General features: G+C 39.5%; 1 protein-coding gene across 2 annotated transcripts in view; it reads left to right on the forward strand.

The window, feature by feature from the left end:
• DCC (DCC netrin 1 receptor) overlaps window positions 1-14,799 on the forward strand; it is a 928,337-nt gene that overhangs the window by 831,264 nt on the left and 82,274 nt on the right. For both annotated transcript variants that reach the window (XM_037902678.2, XM_043547198.1), the window contains exon 21: window positions 5,394-5,426. In XM_037902678.2, coding sequence (XP_037758606.1) covers window positions 5,394-5,426 — 33 coding nt within the window. The remainder of the gene's footprint in view (window positions 1-5,393; window positions 5,427-14,799) is intronic.

Genomic DNA, 14,799 nt, shown 5'->3' on the forward strand with positions numbered 1-14,799 from the left:
GTTGATTTCATTAGATGTCCTGAAAAAATATAAAGAAAATTAGAAGTAAATCATATTTTTATATGTTGAAATATTAAACTGCATATTGACATGGATTCCTCTAGAAGTTAAAGATGCATGCAGTAACAAGTGGGAAAGCAGAACTTCAATCTCAATGTTCCACTAGATTTACTGTATGTAAATTAATAACATTAAATGATACATTTCTGAAGCAAAGTAACTGGAATCTATTTAGCAAGATAGGGAAGCAACTCAAGTCTGGAATTTACTTCTGACTGCCTTATGAAAAGGCTAGCTAAGAAAGTCTGAATATAGTAGTGTCCGATCAGTAGGAGGTCCCCTCATTCTTTCCAATTTTAACTTATTAATAACTTATGTTTTTCACCTGTAGCAGAAACTAATAAATCCCAGAACTGTACTTACCCCCTTTTCAACTGAAACATAATTTGATTCTAAATTTCAGCTTCAATTTAGATACAAACCATAATTGTCTACTGAACTTTAAATGAAGCAAATAAAATAATAGTATTTGAACTGTTTATTAATATCGAACACAAAAATAAACCAACATGCATAGATAACAATATGAAAATGCACATACTGCATTTTCTACAAATCTGTGTACGTGCAGTACATTTATAAGCTTTATTTCAAGGATGAATGAAATACATGGTCAGTTGTTTATAAAAAGGAGAGAGAGAGAATTATCTTGGCTTTTCAATTTTGTCAGATATTACTAATGCCATTGTACCAAGATAAGCAGGGAAAGTCTTTATCTGGGGACTTGCTGCAGGACACCAGGAATACATATTGCTGATGTCCCATTTTTCTTTGGCAAAGCTGATGTGGGGCAGCATTTCTAGCATTACAGTGCCCTCTAATGCTGTATTGGAGTGGTGGTTAAAAAACAAATCTTTGCTCCTAAGCTACAAAACGTGAACCTTTATGAGCTGCCAGAGAAAAATGTTACCTACTGACCCACGACAGCAGTATTTCACAACACTGTAGATGTCACAGGTTACATCTCCTTAATAACTCAAAGAAGGCAGAAAAAGTTGAGGTCAGCTTTTAAATGATATAAATAGTTGGAATGAAGTAACTGCAGTTGCAATCAAGGGTTTAATGTTTTTATAAATAAATTTGTTCTCTGGGGAAGGTCATAATCCCAGATATTACTCAGCAGGGAAACCCATTCTCCCCAAAAGATTTCTAGAAACTTTGAGGGAATATGTACAACTCTGTACATTTTTCTCTGTTAACATAGTTAAAATAATAGAGTGCATGATGATCATTCAGGGGTCTGTTTTCCCTTTGCTGCACGCATGGAACTTTCATAAGTACTGAGGGGAGTTACAAGGATAACAGGTGCTGATGACATTGTTATCAGAAATAGACGCACTAATGTCATTGTGCTACATGTAAGTTGCCACTATCTTGGGCCTTTATTGTTCATGGCAACATCTTGTAAGCTAAATCATGGGATAACATGGTGGTCATAACATAAAGGTGGGTAACCAATTTATGTAGTGTTCTTCAAAAGGAGAAGAGACCAGCCCTTAAAAACCACCCTATATTTATAGACTACTTACTCAGCTACTTAAACTCAGGTGTGTCAAACTCTTTTTTTTTTAAATCTCCTGTAGCTTAAATTTCTCTTAAATTTTATTAACCAGAAAATTGGATAATTTTTCATAATCATAGCTATTTCTGAATCTGAAGGGAAAGTTAATACTCTCTATCATTTAATAAATTGCTGGGAGCTGCTAACCATTCAGAAGAGCTTTCAGTGTGTCTGTTGAATTCTGAAGCCTTGTCTGATGCACTTCAAATCACACCATCATTTGTGTAATTATTATTCAAAAACGTGTAAATAATTTAAAACCTCTTTTGTAAAAAGCGGAAACAATAACATTATAATTCAGATCTAGCTTCCAATATGTAGGTGATTTGTATGCAATTATTCAAGGAACAAAAAGAAAAGGAGTACTTGTGGCACCTTAGAGACTAACCAATTTATTTGAGCATAAGCTTTCGTGAGCTACAGCTCACTTCATCGGATGCATACTGTGGAAAGTATAGAAGATCTTTTTATACACACAAAGCATGAAAAAATGGGTGTTTTACCACTACAAAAGGTTTTCTCTCCCCCCACCCCACTCTCCTGTTGGTAATAGCTTATCTAAAGTGATCACTCTCCTTACAATGTGTATGATAATCAAGTTGGGCCATTTCCAGCACAAATCCAGGGTTTAACAAGAACATCTGGGGGGGGGGGTAGGAAAAAACAAGGGGAAATAGGTTACCTTGCATAATGACTTAGCCACTCCCAGTCTCTATTCAAGCTATACTCTTAGCCCAGCAGAAGCAGCTGTCCTATCTCGGGGCCTCTCCTTCTGCCCCTCCACCCCCACGAACATGATACAGTTCTATGGTGACCTAGAATCCTATTTTCGACGTCTCCGACTCAAGGAATATTTCCAGCACACCTCTGAACAACATACTAATCCACAGAGACCTCCCTACCAACACTACAAAAAGAGGGATTCTAGGTGGACTCCTCCCGAAGGGTCGAGACAGCAGACTGGACTTCTACATAGAGTGCTTCCGCCGACGTGCACGGGCTGAAATTGTGGAAAAGCAGCATCACTTGCCCCACAACCTCAGCCATGCAGAACACAATGCCATCCACAGCCTCAGAAACAACTCTGACATCATAATCAAAAAGGCTGACAAAGGAGGTGCTGTTGTCATCATGAATAGGTCGGAATATGAACAAGAGGCTGCTCGGCAGCTCTCCAACACCACTTTCTACAAGCCATTACCCTCTGATCCCACTGAGAGTTACCAAAAGTAACTACAGCGTTTGCTCAAGAAACTCCCTGAAAAAGAAACTCCCTGAAAATCTGCACACACACACCGCTGGAACCCCGACCTGGGATATTCTATCTACTACCCAAGATCCATAAACCTGGAAATCCTGGGCGCCTCATCATCTCAGGCATTGGCACCCTGACAGCAGGATTGTCTGGCTATGTAGACTCCCTCCTCAGGCCCTATGCTACCAGCACTCCCAGCTACCTTCGAGACACCACTGACTTCCTGAGGAAACTACAATCCATCGGTGATCTTCCTGATAACACCATCCTGGCCACTGTGGATGTAGAAGCCCTCTACACCAACATTCCACACAAAGATGGACTACAAGCCGTCAAGAACACTATCCCTGATAATGTCACGGCTAACCTGGTGGCTGAACTTTGTGACTTTGTCCTTACCCATAACTATTTTACATTTGGGGACAATGTATACCTTCAAATCAGCGGCACTGCTATGGGTACCCACGTGGCCCCACAGTATGCCAACATTTTTATGGCTGACTTAGAACAACGCTTCCTCAGCTCTCGTCCCCTAACGCCCCTACTCTACTTGCGCTATATTGATGACATCTTCATCATCTGGACCCATGGAAAAGAAGCCCTTGAGGAATTCCACCATGATTTTAACAATTTCCATCCCAACATCAACCTCAGCCTGGTCCAGACCACACAAGAGATCCACTTCCTGGACACTACAGTGCTAATAAACGATGGTCACATAAACACTACCCTATACTGGAAACCTACTGACCGCTATTCCTACCTACATGCCTCCAGGTTTCACCCTGACCACACCACATGATCCATTGTCTACAGCCAAGCTCTGCGATACAACCGCATTTGCTCCAACCCCTCAGACAGAGACAAACACCTACAAGATCTCTATCAAGCATTCTTACAACTACAATACCCACCTGCGGAAGTGAAGAAACAGATTGATAGAGCCAGAAGAGTTCCCAGAAGTCACCTAGTACAGGACAGGCCTAACAAAGAAAATAACAGAACGCCACTAGCCGTCACCTTCAGCACCCAACTAAAACCCCTCCAATGCATTATTAAGGATCTACAACCTATCCTGAAAGATGACCCAACACTCTCACAAATCTTGGGAGACAGGCCAGTCCTTGCCTACAGACAGCCCCCGAACCTGAAGCAAATACTCACCAGCAACCACATACCACACAACAGAACCACTAACCCAGGAACCTATTCTTGCAACAAAGCCCGTTGCCAACTGTGCCCACATATCTATTCAGGGGACACCATCACAGGGCCTAATAACATCAGCCACACTATCAGAGGCTCGTTCACCTGCACATCCACCAATGTGATATATGCCATCATGTGCCAGCAATGCCCCTCTGCCATGTACATTGGTCAGACTGGACAGTCTCTACGTAAAAGAATAAATGGACACAAATCAGATGTCAAGAATTATAACATTCATAAACCAGTCGGAGAACACTTCAGTCTCTCTGGTCACATGATTACAGACACGAAAGTTGCGATATTACAACAAAAAAACTTCAAAACCAGACTCCAGCGAGAGACTGTTGAATTGGAATTCATTTGCAAATTGGATACAATTAACTTAGACTTGAATAGAGACTGGGAGTGGCTAAGTCATTATGCAAGGTAACCTATTTCCCCTTGTTTTTTCCTACCTTCCCCCCCCCCCCCCAGACGTTTTTGTTAAACCCTGGATTTGTGCTGGAAATGGCCCACCTTGATTATCATACACATTGTAAGGAGAGTGATCACTTTAGATAAGCTATTACCAACAGGAGAGTGGGTTTGTGTGGGGGGGGGTTGTGGGGGAGGAGAAAATCTGGATTTGTATTGGAAATGGCCCAACTTGATTATCATACACATTGTAAGGAGAGTGATCACTTTACATAAGCTATTACCAGCAGGAGAGTGGGGTGGGGGGAGAGAAAACCTTTTGTAGTGGTAAAACACCCATTTTTTCATGCTTTGTGTATATAAAAAGATCTTCTATACTTTCCACAGTATGCATCCTATGAAGTGAGCTGTAGCTCATGAAAGCTTATGCTCAAATAAATTGGTTAGTCTCTAAGGTGCCACAAGTACTCCTTTTCTTTTTGCGAATACAGACTAACACGGCTGTTACTCTGAAACCATTCAAGGAACAGTCTCTCTCTCTCTCTCTCTCTCTCTTTTTCACTTCCAAGCTTAATTAAACTTCCCAGATGATACTTCTAAGTTCATAGACCAACAAGTTGAGGAAATATATATTTTTTACTGCTTTATTTTTTTAAGAACTTGTGACTACATTTGATGAGAAATACAGTGCGACTTGTACTTGTCCTATCTGTTCTTCAGAATCTCTTTGAACAGGAAAAAGGTAAAATATCTCTCTTTGTCCCAGTCAATCTGCCAAAAGTGCAGGAGAGCAGCAACTTGATATGAAAACCTGCTAACAAAATTGTTGATTTGATATGTCAGCTTTCCTACTAGGAGCTGTCACAGTCTAATGATATTGTCTTTTTCTTGCAGTCGAGCACCCTGACAAAATGGCTAATGACCAAGGTACAGTAGCCTCAATCTGTCACGTTTTCTCTTAGAATCAGTGCTGAATGTTAGGAACGATGTTACTCGTCACTTTGCATTCTGTTTTTCACCTGGGCTGCACACCTGATGAGGCAGGCACTGGCATGATAATTAATCTTGTTAATGAAGTTCTGCTTCGCAAAGGCTGCTGCTTTGATGGGGAAGATGTAAATTTTCTTGAGAGGAAATTGTTTTGTCTCTTTTCTGAAGGACCAATTAAAATGTCAAGCTTCTTTGTACGAAATAAATTTTTACTCTCTCTGCTGCATTTCTGAATAATTCACATTAAGTGTAATTAAGTTCAGCATAATATTCAGACCGCTCTTGCACCCTTTCATGGGTTATAGATTAAAGTTCTGAAGTGTTGCAGTGAAAAATCATGAATCATTTTCTTTCTCAAGTCAGCAGCCCCTTTTTAATAAAAGCAAAGTTTAGTCAACTTTTCAAGGCATTATCATTGCTATGTTTACCAAGTATGAAATGTTGTCTAACTAGTCATTTTTCTTCTGCTGTTAACTTACTACAGTTTTTTTATTATTTGTGTTGTCTGTTGCTTGGAAATTTTCATCTTCTTTTTACTCCAAACTGATTTATTGTCAACATCTGTTTCCAATGCAACTATAGCATCTTCCACATAAGTAATGTCATTCAAAACATTGAGAGGGGGAAATATTCACAATGATATCTGAAAAGTTTAAGGCTACGAAGTTTAAGAAGGTGATTTGAACTCCCATTCACACTAATTTCAATGGAAAGAAGGTATCCAAACCCCATAGGTCTCTCCTCACTTGGAGAAAAGGTGCAGTCTTACCTTCTGTTAGCTAACTCGAGTTAACTAACATGATGTAAAATCCTAGTGAAGACAATGCAGTTTGTAACTTTCACTTGTGTAAGCAGGTCACAATAAAGCCTATGCTCTCCCATAGTCTTTACCTCAACTTGCTAGCACCTGTGAAAGCTATAAACTGTGTCTTAAGTAGGATTTTATATCATGTCAGTTACCACAAGGTAAGAACATACCTCCCACCCCAGTGAAGATGCGTCTTTAGACTGTTTTGAAAATCCACCCTAAGGTTTCAGGATTTCATTCTTTATCTTTGGGGACAGGGATCTCAACATTTATCTTTTTGAAACTTGACATTTGATTTCAACCAATGTTAGGTTTTTCACCAGAACACACAAATTCCATGCTTTTACGTGAAAAAACAATTTTATTTTGTTTTGGAAAATGTGAAAAATTGTGGGCTGCAAAATAGTTTCAAATTAACCCCCCACCCTTGCCTTTTTAAAATAATTGTTCTTTCCAAGCAGGCCTACCAAGCAATAAATAGGGCTGTCAAACAATTTAAAAAATAATTGCAATTAAGCATGAGATTTTAAAAAATTGTTGCAAATGAACACAATTTTAATGGCACCGTTAAACAATAAAATACAGGCAGTCCTCTGCTTACAACACAATTGGTTCCTCAAAATTGCGTTGTAAGTCAAAACATGGTAACTTGGAACTGCAATCCACTCCATTGCGGGACCGAGCGTCATTAAGTCAAAACCAGTTGTCATAAGTCGAATCAAGGTATCAATTCATAAACATCTCATCGTAAGTCAAACGTTGTAAAGTCGAGGACTGTCTGTACCAATTTAAATGTATTATAAATATTTTTGGAAGTTTTTCCACATTTTCAGATATATTGATTTCAAATACAACACAGAATACAAAGTGTACAAGTGCTCTCTTTATTATTTTGGATTACAAATATGTTCACAGTAAAAAATATAAACAAAAGAAATAGTATGTTTCAGTTTACCTCATACAAATACTGTAGGGCAATCCCTTTATCATGAAAGTGCAACTTACAAATGTAGATTTTTTTTGGTGACATAACTGCACTCAAAAACAAAACAATGTAAAACTTTACAGCCTACAAGTCAAAGCACAAAGAGGCATACGAATGTTTTAGCATATCTGGCACATAAATACTTTGCAACACCCTCTACAACAGTCCTATGTGAATGCTTGTTCTCACTCGCAGGTGACAAGGTAGTTAAGAAGCGGGCGACATGATCTCCCATAAATGTAAACAAATTTGTTTGTCTGTGCGATTGGCTGAACAAGACGTAAGATTGAGTGGACTTGTATAAGGTGAATTGAAAAATACTATTTCTTTTGTTTATATTTTTTATGATGCAAATATTTGTAATAAAAATACTACTAAAAAGTGAGCACTGTACACTTTGTATTCTGTGTTGTAATTTAAAACAATATATTTGAAAATGTAGAAAAACATCCAGAAATATTTATTATACATTTAAACTGGTATTCTATTATTGTTTAACAGTGCAATTAAAATGGTAATTAATTGTAACTATTCTTTAATCTAGTTAATTTGTTTTGCATTAATTGCATACATTAACTGTGATTAATTGAAGCCCTAATAATAAAATTATCAGTACTGAGGAACAGTTAAGAATAATAAGTAGACAGGCTATGATTTTCAGTGGGGTCTAAACCACTTAGGCACTCTTCTTCTAATTAAAGACAATGTGAGTTGGGCACATAAGTCCATTAGATCTCTGCAAAAATCTCAGCATATTTCATTAGACTTGCCTTAGTTGATAAAACAAACGGGGCATCTTGATTTTCAGTAAGATCCCCAGCTGTTATAACTCCAGGACTGCCTGTTACAAAATGTTCCTTCTACCTTTGATGCCAGTTTACAAATGAGGCAATCAAGTAATCAGTCAATTCTGATCTTAATAGAAAATCGGGAGCGTAAAGAAGATGCCAATTTGCTCAGATACCTTGGGAATGATTTTAAATAAATGCAAATAGAGGGAAACTTGAGTTATCATTTTGGTAACAGTGCAGCTAACTTGCTACCCACATAATAAATTTGGATTATCAACTTGAAATCCAACAATATAACATAAACTAGGCTTGAAAACAAAAGGGTAGGGGGGTTTTTAGTGATAACTGTTGCTCTTCAAAGCATTATGGTATGGTGCATTAATTCAAGTTAGATGTAAAATTGCATGTACATAACATAATATTGCACAATTTAATGTTTTGTGTCATGGCAAATTATTTGGAATGAAAAGGGAGAAATCAATGTATTTATTTCTGCCCCACTTGCTGTCACTTCAGATGGCAAATAACTAATCTAGGCCTCAGCCCTCCAACAGGCTCTGTACAGACAGGCACCTGCACCCATATGGAACCCCAGTAGGGCTCCATACTGGTGCTCATGTTTGCCTTCCTAGAGTTACTTAAAGGATGAGGGCTGTAGTTTTTCTGTGGGCATTGGGGTTATATTTCTGAATGTGTGGTGTACAAAATTGCTATAGCTTGGTTATCCAGGCCTGTCTTACCTCTAGTTCAGGATTCTTCTGTATTTGTCCCACAGCTACTGCCCATGAAAAAGGTGCATAATTTAAATATGAAGTCAGGATCAGCGGTGTTCTTGTTTCTTGTCTGCTGGCTTGTATCCATGTAGAAACCAGCAAAAATACAGGAACATTTATTGAATATTCTAGATACAGCATTGGCTATGCCCTTTTAAAAAATTAATAAGTAGGGGGGAAAAGTATAGTCTTCTCTTCATTTTCTCTAGACTTGCCCGAGTCCCTCTTGGAAAAAGATCAGAGCCTCAGCAGGGAGGCCGGTTGCACCCCCTTTGAAAAATGGTGCTGTAGTTTAATTCATGTGAAGAACTAAATAAGCGTGTCAGTTGAAGGTGGAACTAGCCTGTGTATCATATACGAATATACATTCCTTGTATCACCAAGAGATCTAATCACTTCCTTTTCCACTGTAATAAACATGCATTTTACTACAGATTCAAATAGGGTCTTGAATACTGTGCAAATATAATACCAGGATATGAACAAGGCTATTTCAAGTTTGTTTATATAAATCTGCTAGGAAAATAGAAAAATAGCTCCATTTGCCCAGAACTACTGCTCAGCAAGGCTCAGTGCAGGTTTATGCTGAGAATGTACATGGTACTTTGATTCACTGATCAAAGAACAAGTGTAGTATCACGAGTAATGTTACAGTTAAGGTTTTGTCAGCACAAGCATAATCTTTTTATCCTAGATAAATTAGAGGATTGGGCCAAAAGAAATCTGATGAGGTTCAACAAAGACAAGTGCAGAGTCCTGCACTTAGGATGGAAGAATCCCATGCAGTGCTACAGACTAGGGACTGAATGGCTAGGCAGCAGTTCTGCAGAAAAGGACCTAGGGGTTACAGTGGACGAGAAGCTGGATATGAGTCAACAGTGTGCCCTTATTGCCAAGAAGGCTAACAATATTTTGGGCTGTATAAGTAGGGGCATTGCCAGCAGATCGAGGGACGTGATCGTTCCCCTCTATTTGACGTTGGTGTGTCCAGTTTTGGGCCCCACACTACAAGAAGGATGTGGAAAAATTGGAAAGAGTCCAGCGGAGGGCAACAAAAATGATTAGGGGACTGGAACACATGACTTGTGAGGAGAGGCTGAGGGAACTGGGATTATTTAGTCTTCAGAAGAGAAGAATGAGGGGGGATTTGATAGCTGCTTTCAACTACCTGAAAGGGGGTTCCAAAAAGGATGGATCTAGACGGTTCTCAGTGGTAGCAGATGACAGAACAAGGAGTAATGGTGTCAAGTTGCAGTGGGGGAGGTTTAGGTTGGATATTAGGAAAAACTTCTTCACTAAGAGGGCAGTGAAGCACTGGAATGCATTACCTAGGGAGGTGGTGGAATCTGCTTCCTTAGAGGTTTTTAAGGTCAGGCTTGACAAAGCCCTGGCTGGGATGATTTAATTGGGAATTGGTCCTGCTCTGAGCAGGGGGTTGGACTAGATGACCTCCTGAGGTCCCTTCCAACCCTGATATTCTATGATTCTTTTGAACTGAAAGTGAGAAAGCAGGACTTTCTGTCCTATTATAGGCACTAAACATAGTTGTAACTCAAGATAACTTATAGAGAGAGCTCGTTTCGAAGAGCCATATATAATACACATAGAAGTTGATATAGAAAAGTATATCAATACTGTAAAAACAACAGGATGGATAGATAGCACAGCAAGGCTGGCGGATAGGTGTAGTAGGAGCTCAAGTTTTGAGTCAGAATAAGATAGGGGTGTTTTGTCTTTTCTCCATATTGAGACTCTGAGATCCTCATGCAGGGAGCTCTATATCTTACCTAGTGTCAGGCTCACTGTCAAGCAGTTAAAATTAGGCACTTAAACTGACAGTGACATGGGAGTTGTGGGTGCTGACCTGCATGTTTAGGTGCATGCAAATTTGAAGATTAGGCCTAAGTGACTTGCCAGGGCGGGGCTGTTGTCTCTCTCTGAGCCAGATTTAGAATTGAGATGCTCCTGGTCCCCATTCTCATGCTCGTGTCACTAAACTGTATCTTTCTTCTGACTTCCATTTTCAAGCACAGTCCATCAACCCCATATAGAAATCATGTTCATGGTGTTCTTCCACTACACATCACCAATCACTTCCTATAGGGGATTCTCTCCACCAAAGTATCCCATAAATTAAATATAGTCTAAAACACAGTCCCAGAGCTATGCCAGTCATAGCAATAGAGCTCCTGCTGGATGTGTTGTTGGTGAACTGTACCATGGCAATCTGTATTGTGTCAAATAGAATGGAAAGACACTTTGAATATTACCAGTGGTACTGGCAGGCACAAATTTATTCTTAAAAAATCAAAACACATTTTAAATGTATCAATTAAGTTTAATTGTCTTAGACATGAAAGTTACACTCCTTCAGACCATACTTAATCACCATTATGACACAAGAGTTAAAATTAAGGAAATAAATAAATACAAAAAGAACCTGAGGATGTCTCATGGAGTACTGAGATGCAGACTCTTGCATGTAGGCCATAAATTGAAAGTCAGTGTCAGCAACTACAAAAGTGTTATCACTGGATTGCTCTTTGGTTAAATGAGTTAGTGGTCTCAGCTCAGTTACTAGAGTACAGATTTCCACAATCTTGTTTTCAATCCCAGAAGGGAGACCAAGGATTGACAACTGAAAAACTCTGAATCATATAGCTGGTCAGGATTTTTACAGATCCTGCCCATACTGGAACTGTCCTGCGTAGGTCTTTCAATGCTCTCAATCCAGCAACTTTCATGAACACAAAATTAAATATTAAAAGTAACTTAAAGGCTAAAATACTGTCCCTAGAACAATCTGAGGAATGTTTGTGATATATGTGATTAAATAAACTCTGAATAAAATTTGATTTGGTTGGGTATAGATTTCAGAAAGTGTTTTATATCTACTATATTCTGAGATTCAAGTGTAACCAATACATTCAGGGGGTTAAGTTAATATTGAGATTTCAGACATAGTCTATGAATACCCTAGTTTGTTTTGATTTGGAGTTTGTTTAGGGAGTTTTTTGACTGGGCCACATTATTGATACATTATAAATGTAGTTTGTTGTTTTAACAGACATTAGGATATTCTGAGCTCACGTTCCGTGTTATGAAACATTCTGGTATTACCTATACACAAATATGTTTCCAGAGTAGCTCTAACGTACCATTTTGAGTTATTTATGACTGTGTTATGTAAAAACCAGGCTTTAATTTCCCATCCATCTATGGATATCTCTCTTAGGGATAATAGTAAGACTTTTGCACCTTTTGGACCACGCAGAAACAGCACATTTCTGTGGACTACTTAGTATTGTATGTCATTAAGGACCCCATCTTATGGTATGTAATGTGCATTGGATCAGGTCCTAAATCAGTAAAGAGGTACGTTAAAGTCATCTAATAAATTGCTCAAGCATATGAGCCAAATCCTGAGGTTCTTACTCAGTTTTCACACAATTCTTACACAAACTACTGTTTGTCCTGGCCCCACTGAAGTCAAGATAATTTTGACATTGGCTTCAGTGGAGATAAGTAAGCACCAAGTAAAACCTTAGTAAGGATCTCAGGATTTGGCCCAGTAGAAGCACACACCAAGATAAAATCCAATTAGAAGCTGAGTTTTGATTATAAGGTGATAAGCACCCTAGACATACCTAAGAGAGTGTTGGATCAGGCCCTTAGGGTGTATTCCATCACATCTGTCCTTCTCATAGAATAACAGAATTAACCCTATTAGGGCATCTGCTTCATTCTACTGTTAGTGCAGGATTGTTCCTGCCAACATAATCTCCAGTGTTTCTCCTACAGAGTTTTCCACTTTGGAATCTAGAAAGACTGTCATGCCTATAATGAGACCTGTTTGCTCCCCAGGTTCCAAAGCAGCTACTGAGAAATGTGCCCATGCATTATTTTTTCCTTCAATTTTCTGCCTGTGCTCCCTCCCATTTCTTTTGCTGCAGCTGTTTCATTAACCCCCTGCCTATCCTTCCATTAGGTTTGGATGGAGCAAAGAAAGAGATTTACAGGAAAGAGGAGACAGAGGGAGGATGAGAAACTCACATGGCTCAGCAGGACCTAACCATGACCCTTAATGACAGCTATGTCATCACAGCATGCTCTAATAACATGAGATCTGCATGCAGTGAAGTAGGTGGGAGCATTGGTGGTGTCAAAGCCACTCTGCTAGTTCAGCCTAGGCAACTAACTTCTGCTGTCAGCTGCTCAGTATCTAAAAGGTCAAAAGAGCAAGCTAGGAAAAGAGGCAAGAGCACAAGGCAGGCACTTGTCAACAAAGGAGAAGGGAAAAGAAGCACAGCAGATGAAGAAAACAAATAAGAGCACAGTGAACTGCTTAAAAGCGGGGCCGGCTCCAGGCACCAGCGTTCCAAGCAGGTGCTTGGGGCAGCAGTCAGAAAGGGGCAGCAGAGTTTCCGTGGCGGCTACAATTCGGCGGCAACATCTTCTCTCTGTCCTGCCATCTGCGGTGGCAATTCGGCCGCGACAGGTTTCTCCACTGCTTAGGGCGGCAAAAACGATAGAGCCAGCCCTGCTTAAAAGCACTCTTATGTGAAGGAGAAGAAGAGGCAGACAGGCATTTTGAGTAGAATTATATCACATATTTATGCAGCTCACGTTCACCAAAATAATCCTAAAATTTTTTTGTGAAAGGTATAGTATAGTAATCATCTCATGCACCAACAAAATGCAGCCAGTTCTGGGGTGGATTACAGAAACTGTCTAACTGCATGGAACAATGCTATTTAACAAATTATCAGGATATAAAGAAAACTCTATACAATCAAAATAGCCTGGATTCATTTGAACTGACTCTCCAGATGTACTCAAAAATTAGCACTTCCGCTGAAGTGACAGATCAAATTTTTCCCAATTTTGCAAAGTCAATAATAATAGCCCTTGCAGCTAATTCTATCATGTTTGTGAGTGGCAGCTGTTTCACTGAGTGAATACTGTGCTTGATCTTAATAAAGTTTCATCCTAGTTCTGTTTGTATGAAAATGGAAGCTATGTGTAACTTGTAAAATCTCAGCCAGAATAATTCTCAAAATGAGCTAGAATTTCTCAAAATTATGGAAATTAAATCATTGTATAATATTAACACTTTTGCACCTTTTGGGACAGCATATATTGGGCCACCCAGAAATAGCACATTTCTTATGACTACTTAGCCCTGGTCTACACTACAAATGTAGGTGGATGGAAGCTGCCTGAAGTCAACTTAATAAAGTATGCATCTACACAACCAGGTCCCTTCCACCAACCTAACTCATCTGTAATGTTGACTTAATAACTCCACCTCCATGTCGACTTAATAACTCCACCTCCATAGCATTTAATTCAATATTGATGGGTCGACAGAAAGGCGGTATAGACACATAGTTGTATAATTCAACTGAAATAGCCTCCAGGAGGTATCCCATAATGCTCCACTGTGAATGCTCTGGAGATCATTTTCAACTCCACTGCACAGCAGCCAGGTACACAGCAAACAGCCCCATTCCAGTGAAAGCCCCCCAGAAAGAAATGGTTGTTTGCTGTTGATAGCAGAAGGGAGAGGGAGGGAGGAAATTGCATCATGGGAATCCCAAGCCATGTTCCCATTCCCCCCTGCGACAATGTTTTGGTCCCATGAAGCACTGCAAGACCTTCCCAAAACCCCCTGCAGCTAGTTGCACTGTGGGATAGCTACCCATGATGCACTGCTCTGTGCATTGACGCAAGCGCTGCTAGTGAGGATGCACTCCACCAACACAATAAGAGTGGTGTGGACACAAACGATCTACTTAATTACTGTGGAGACCTGATGTCGACTTACATTAAGTCGACTTACCTTTGTAGCGTAGACATGCTCTTAGTATAGTATGTCATTCAGCACTGAGGATCACTTCTTATGGTAGGGAGAGTTGGGGGCATCTGAGACTTGTAATTAATTGATTTACTA

This window comes from Chelonia mydas, chromosome 5 (assembly GCF_015237465.2).
Source record: "Chelonia mydas isolate rCheMyd1 chromosome 5, rCheMyd1.pri.v2, whole genome shotgun sequence".
Taxonomy (NCBI): domain Eukaryota; kingdom Metazoa; phylum Chordata; order Testudines; family Cheloniidae; genus Chelonia; species Chelonia mydas.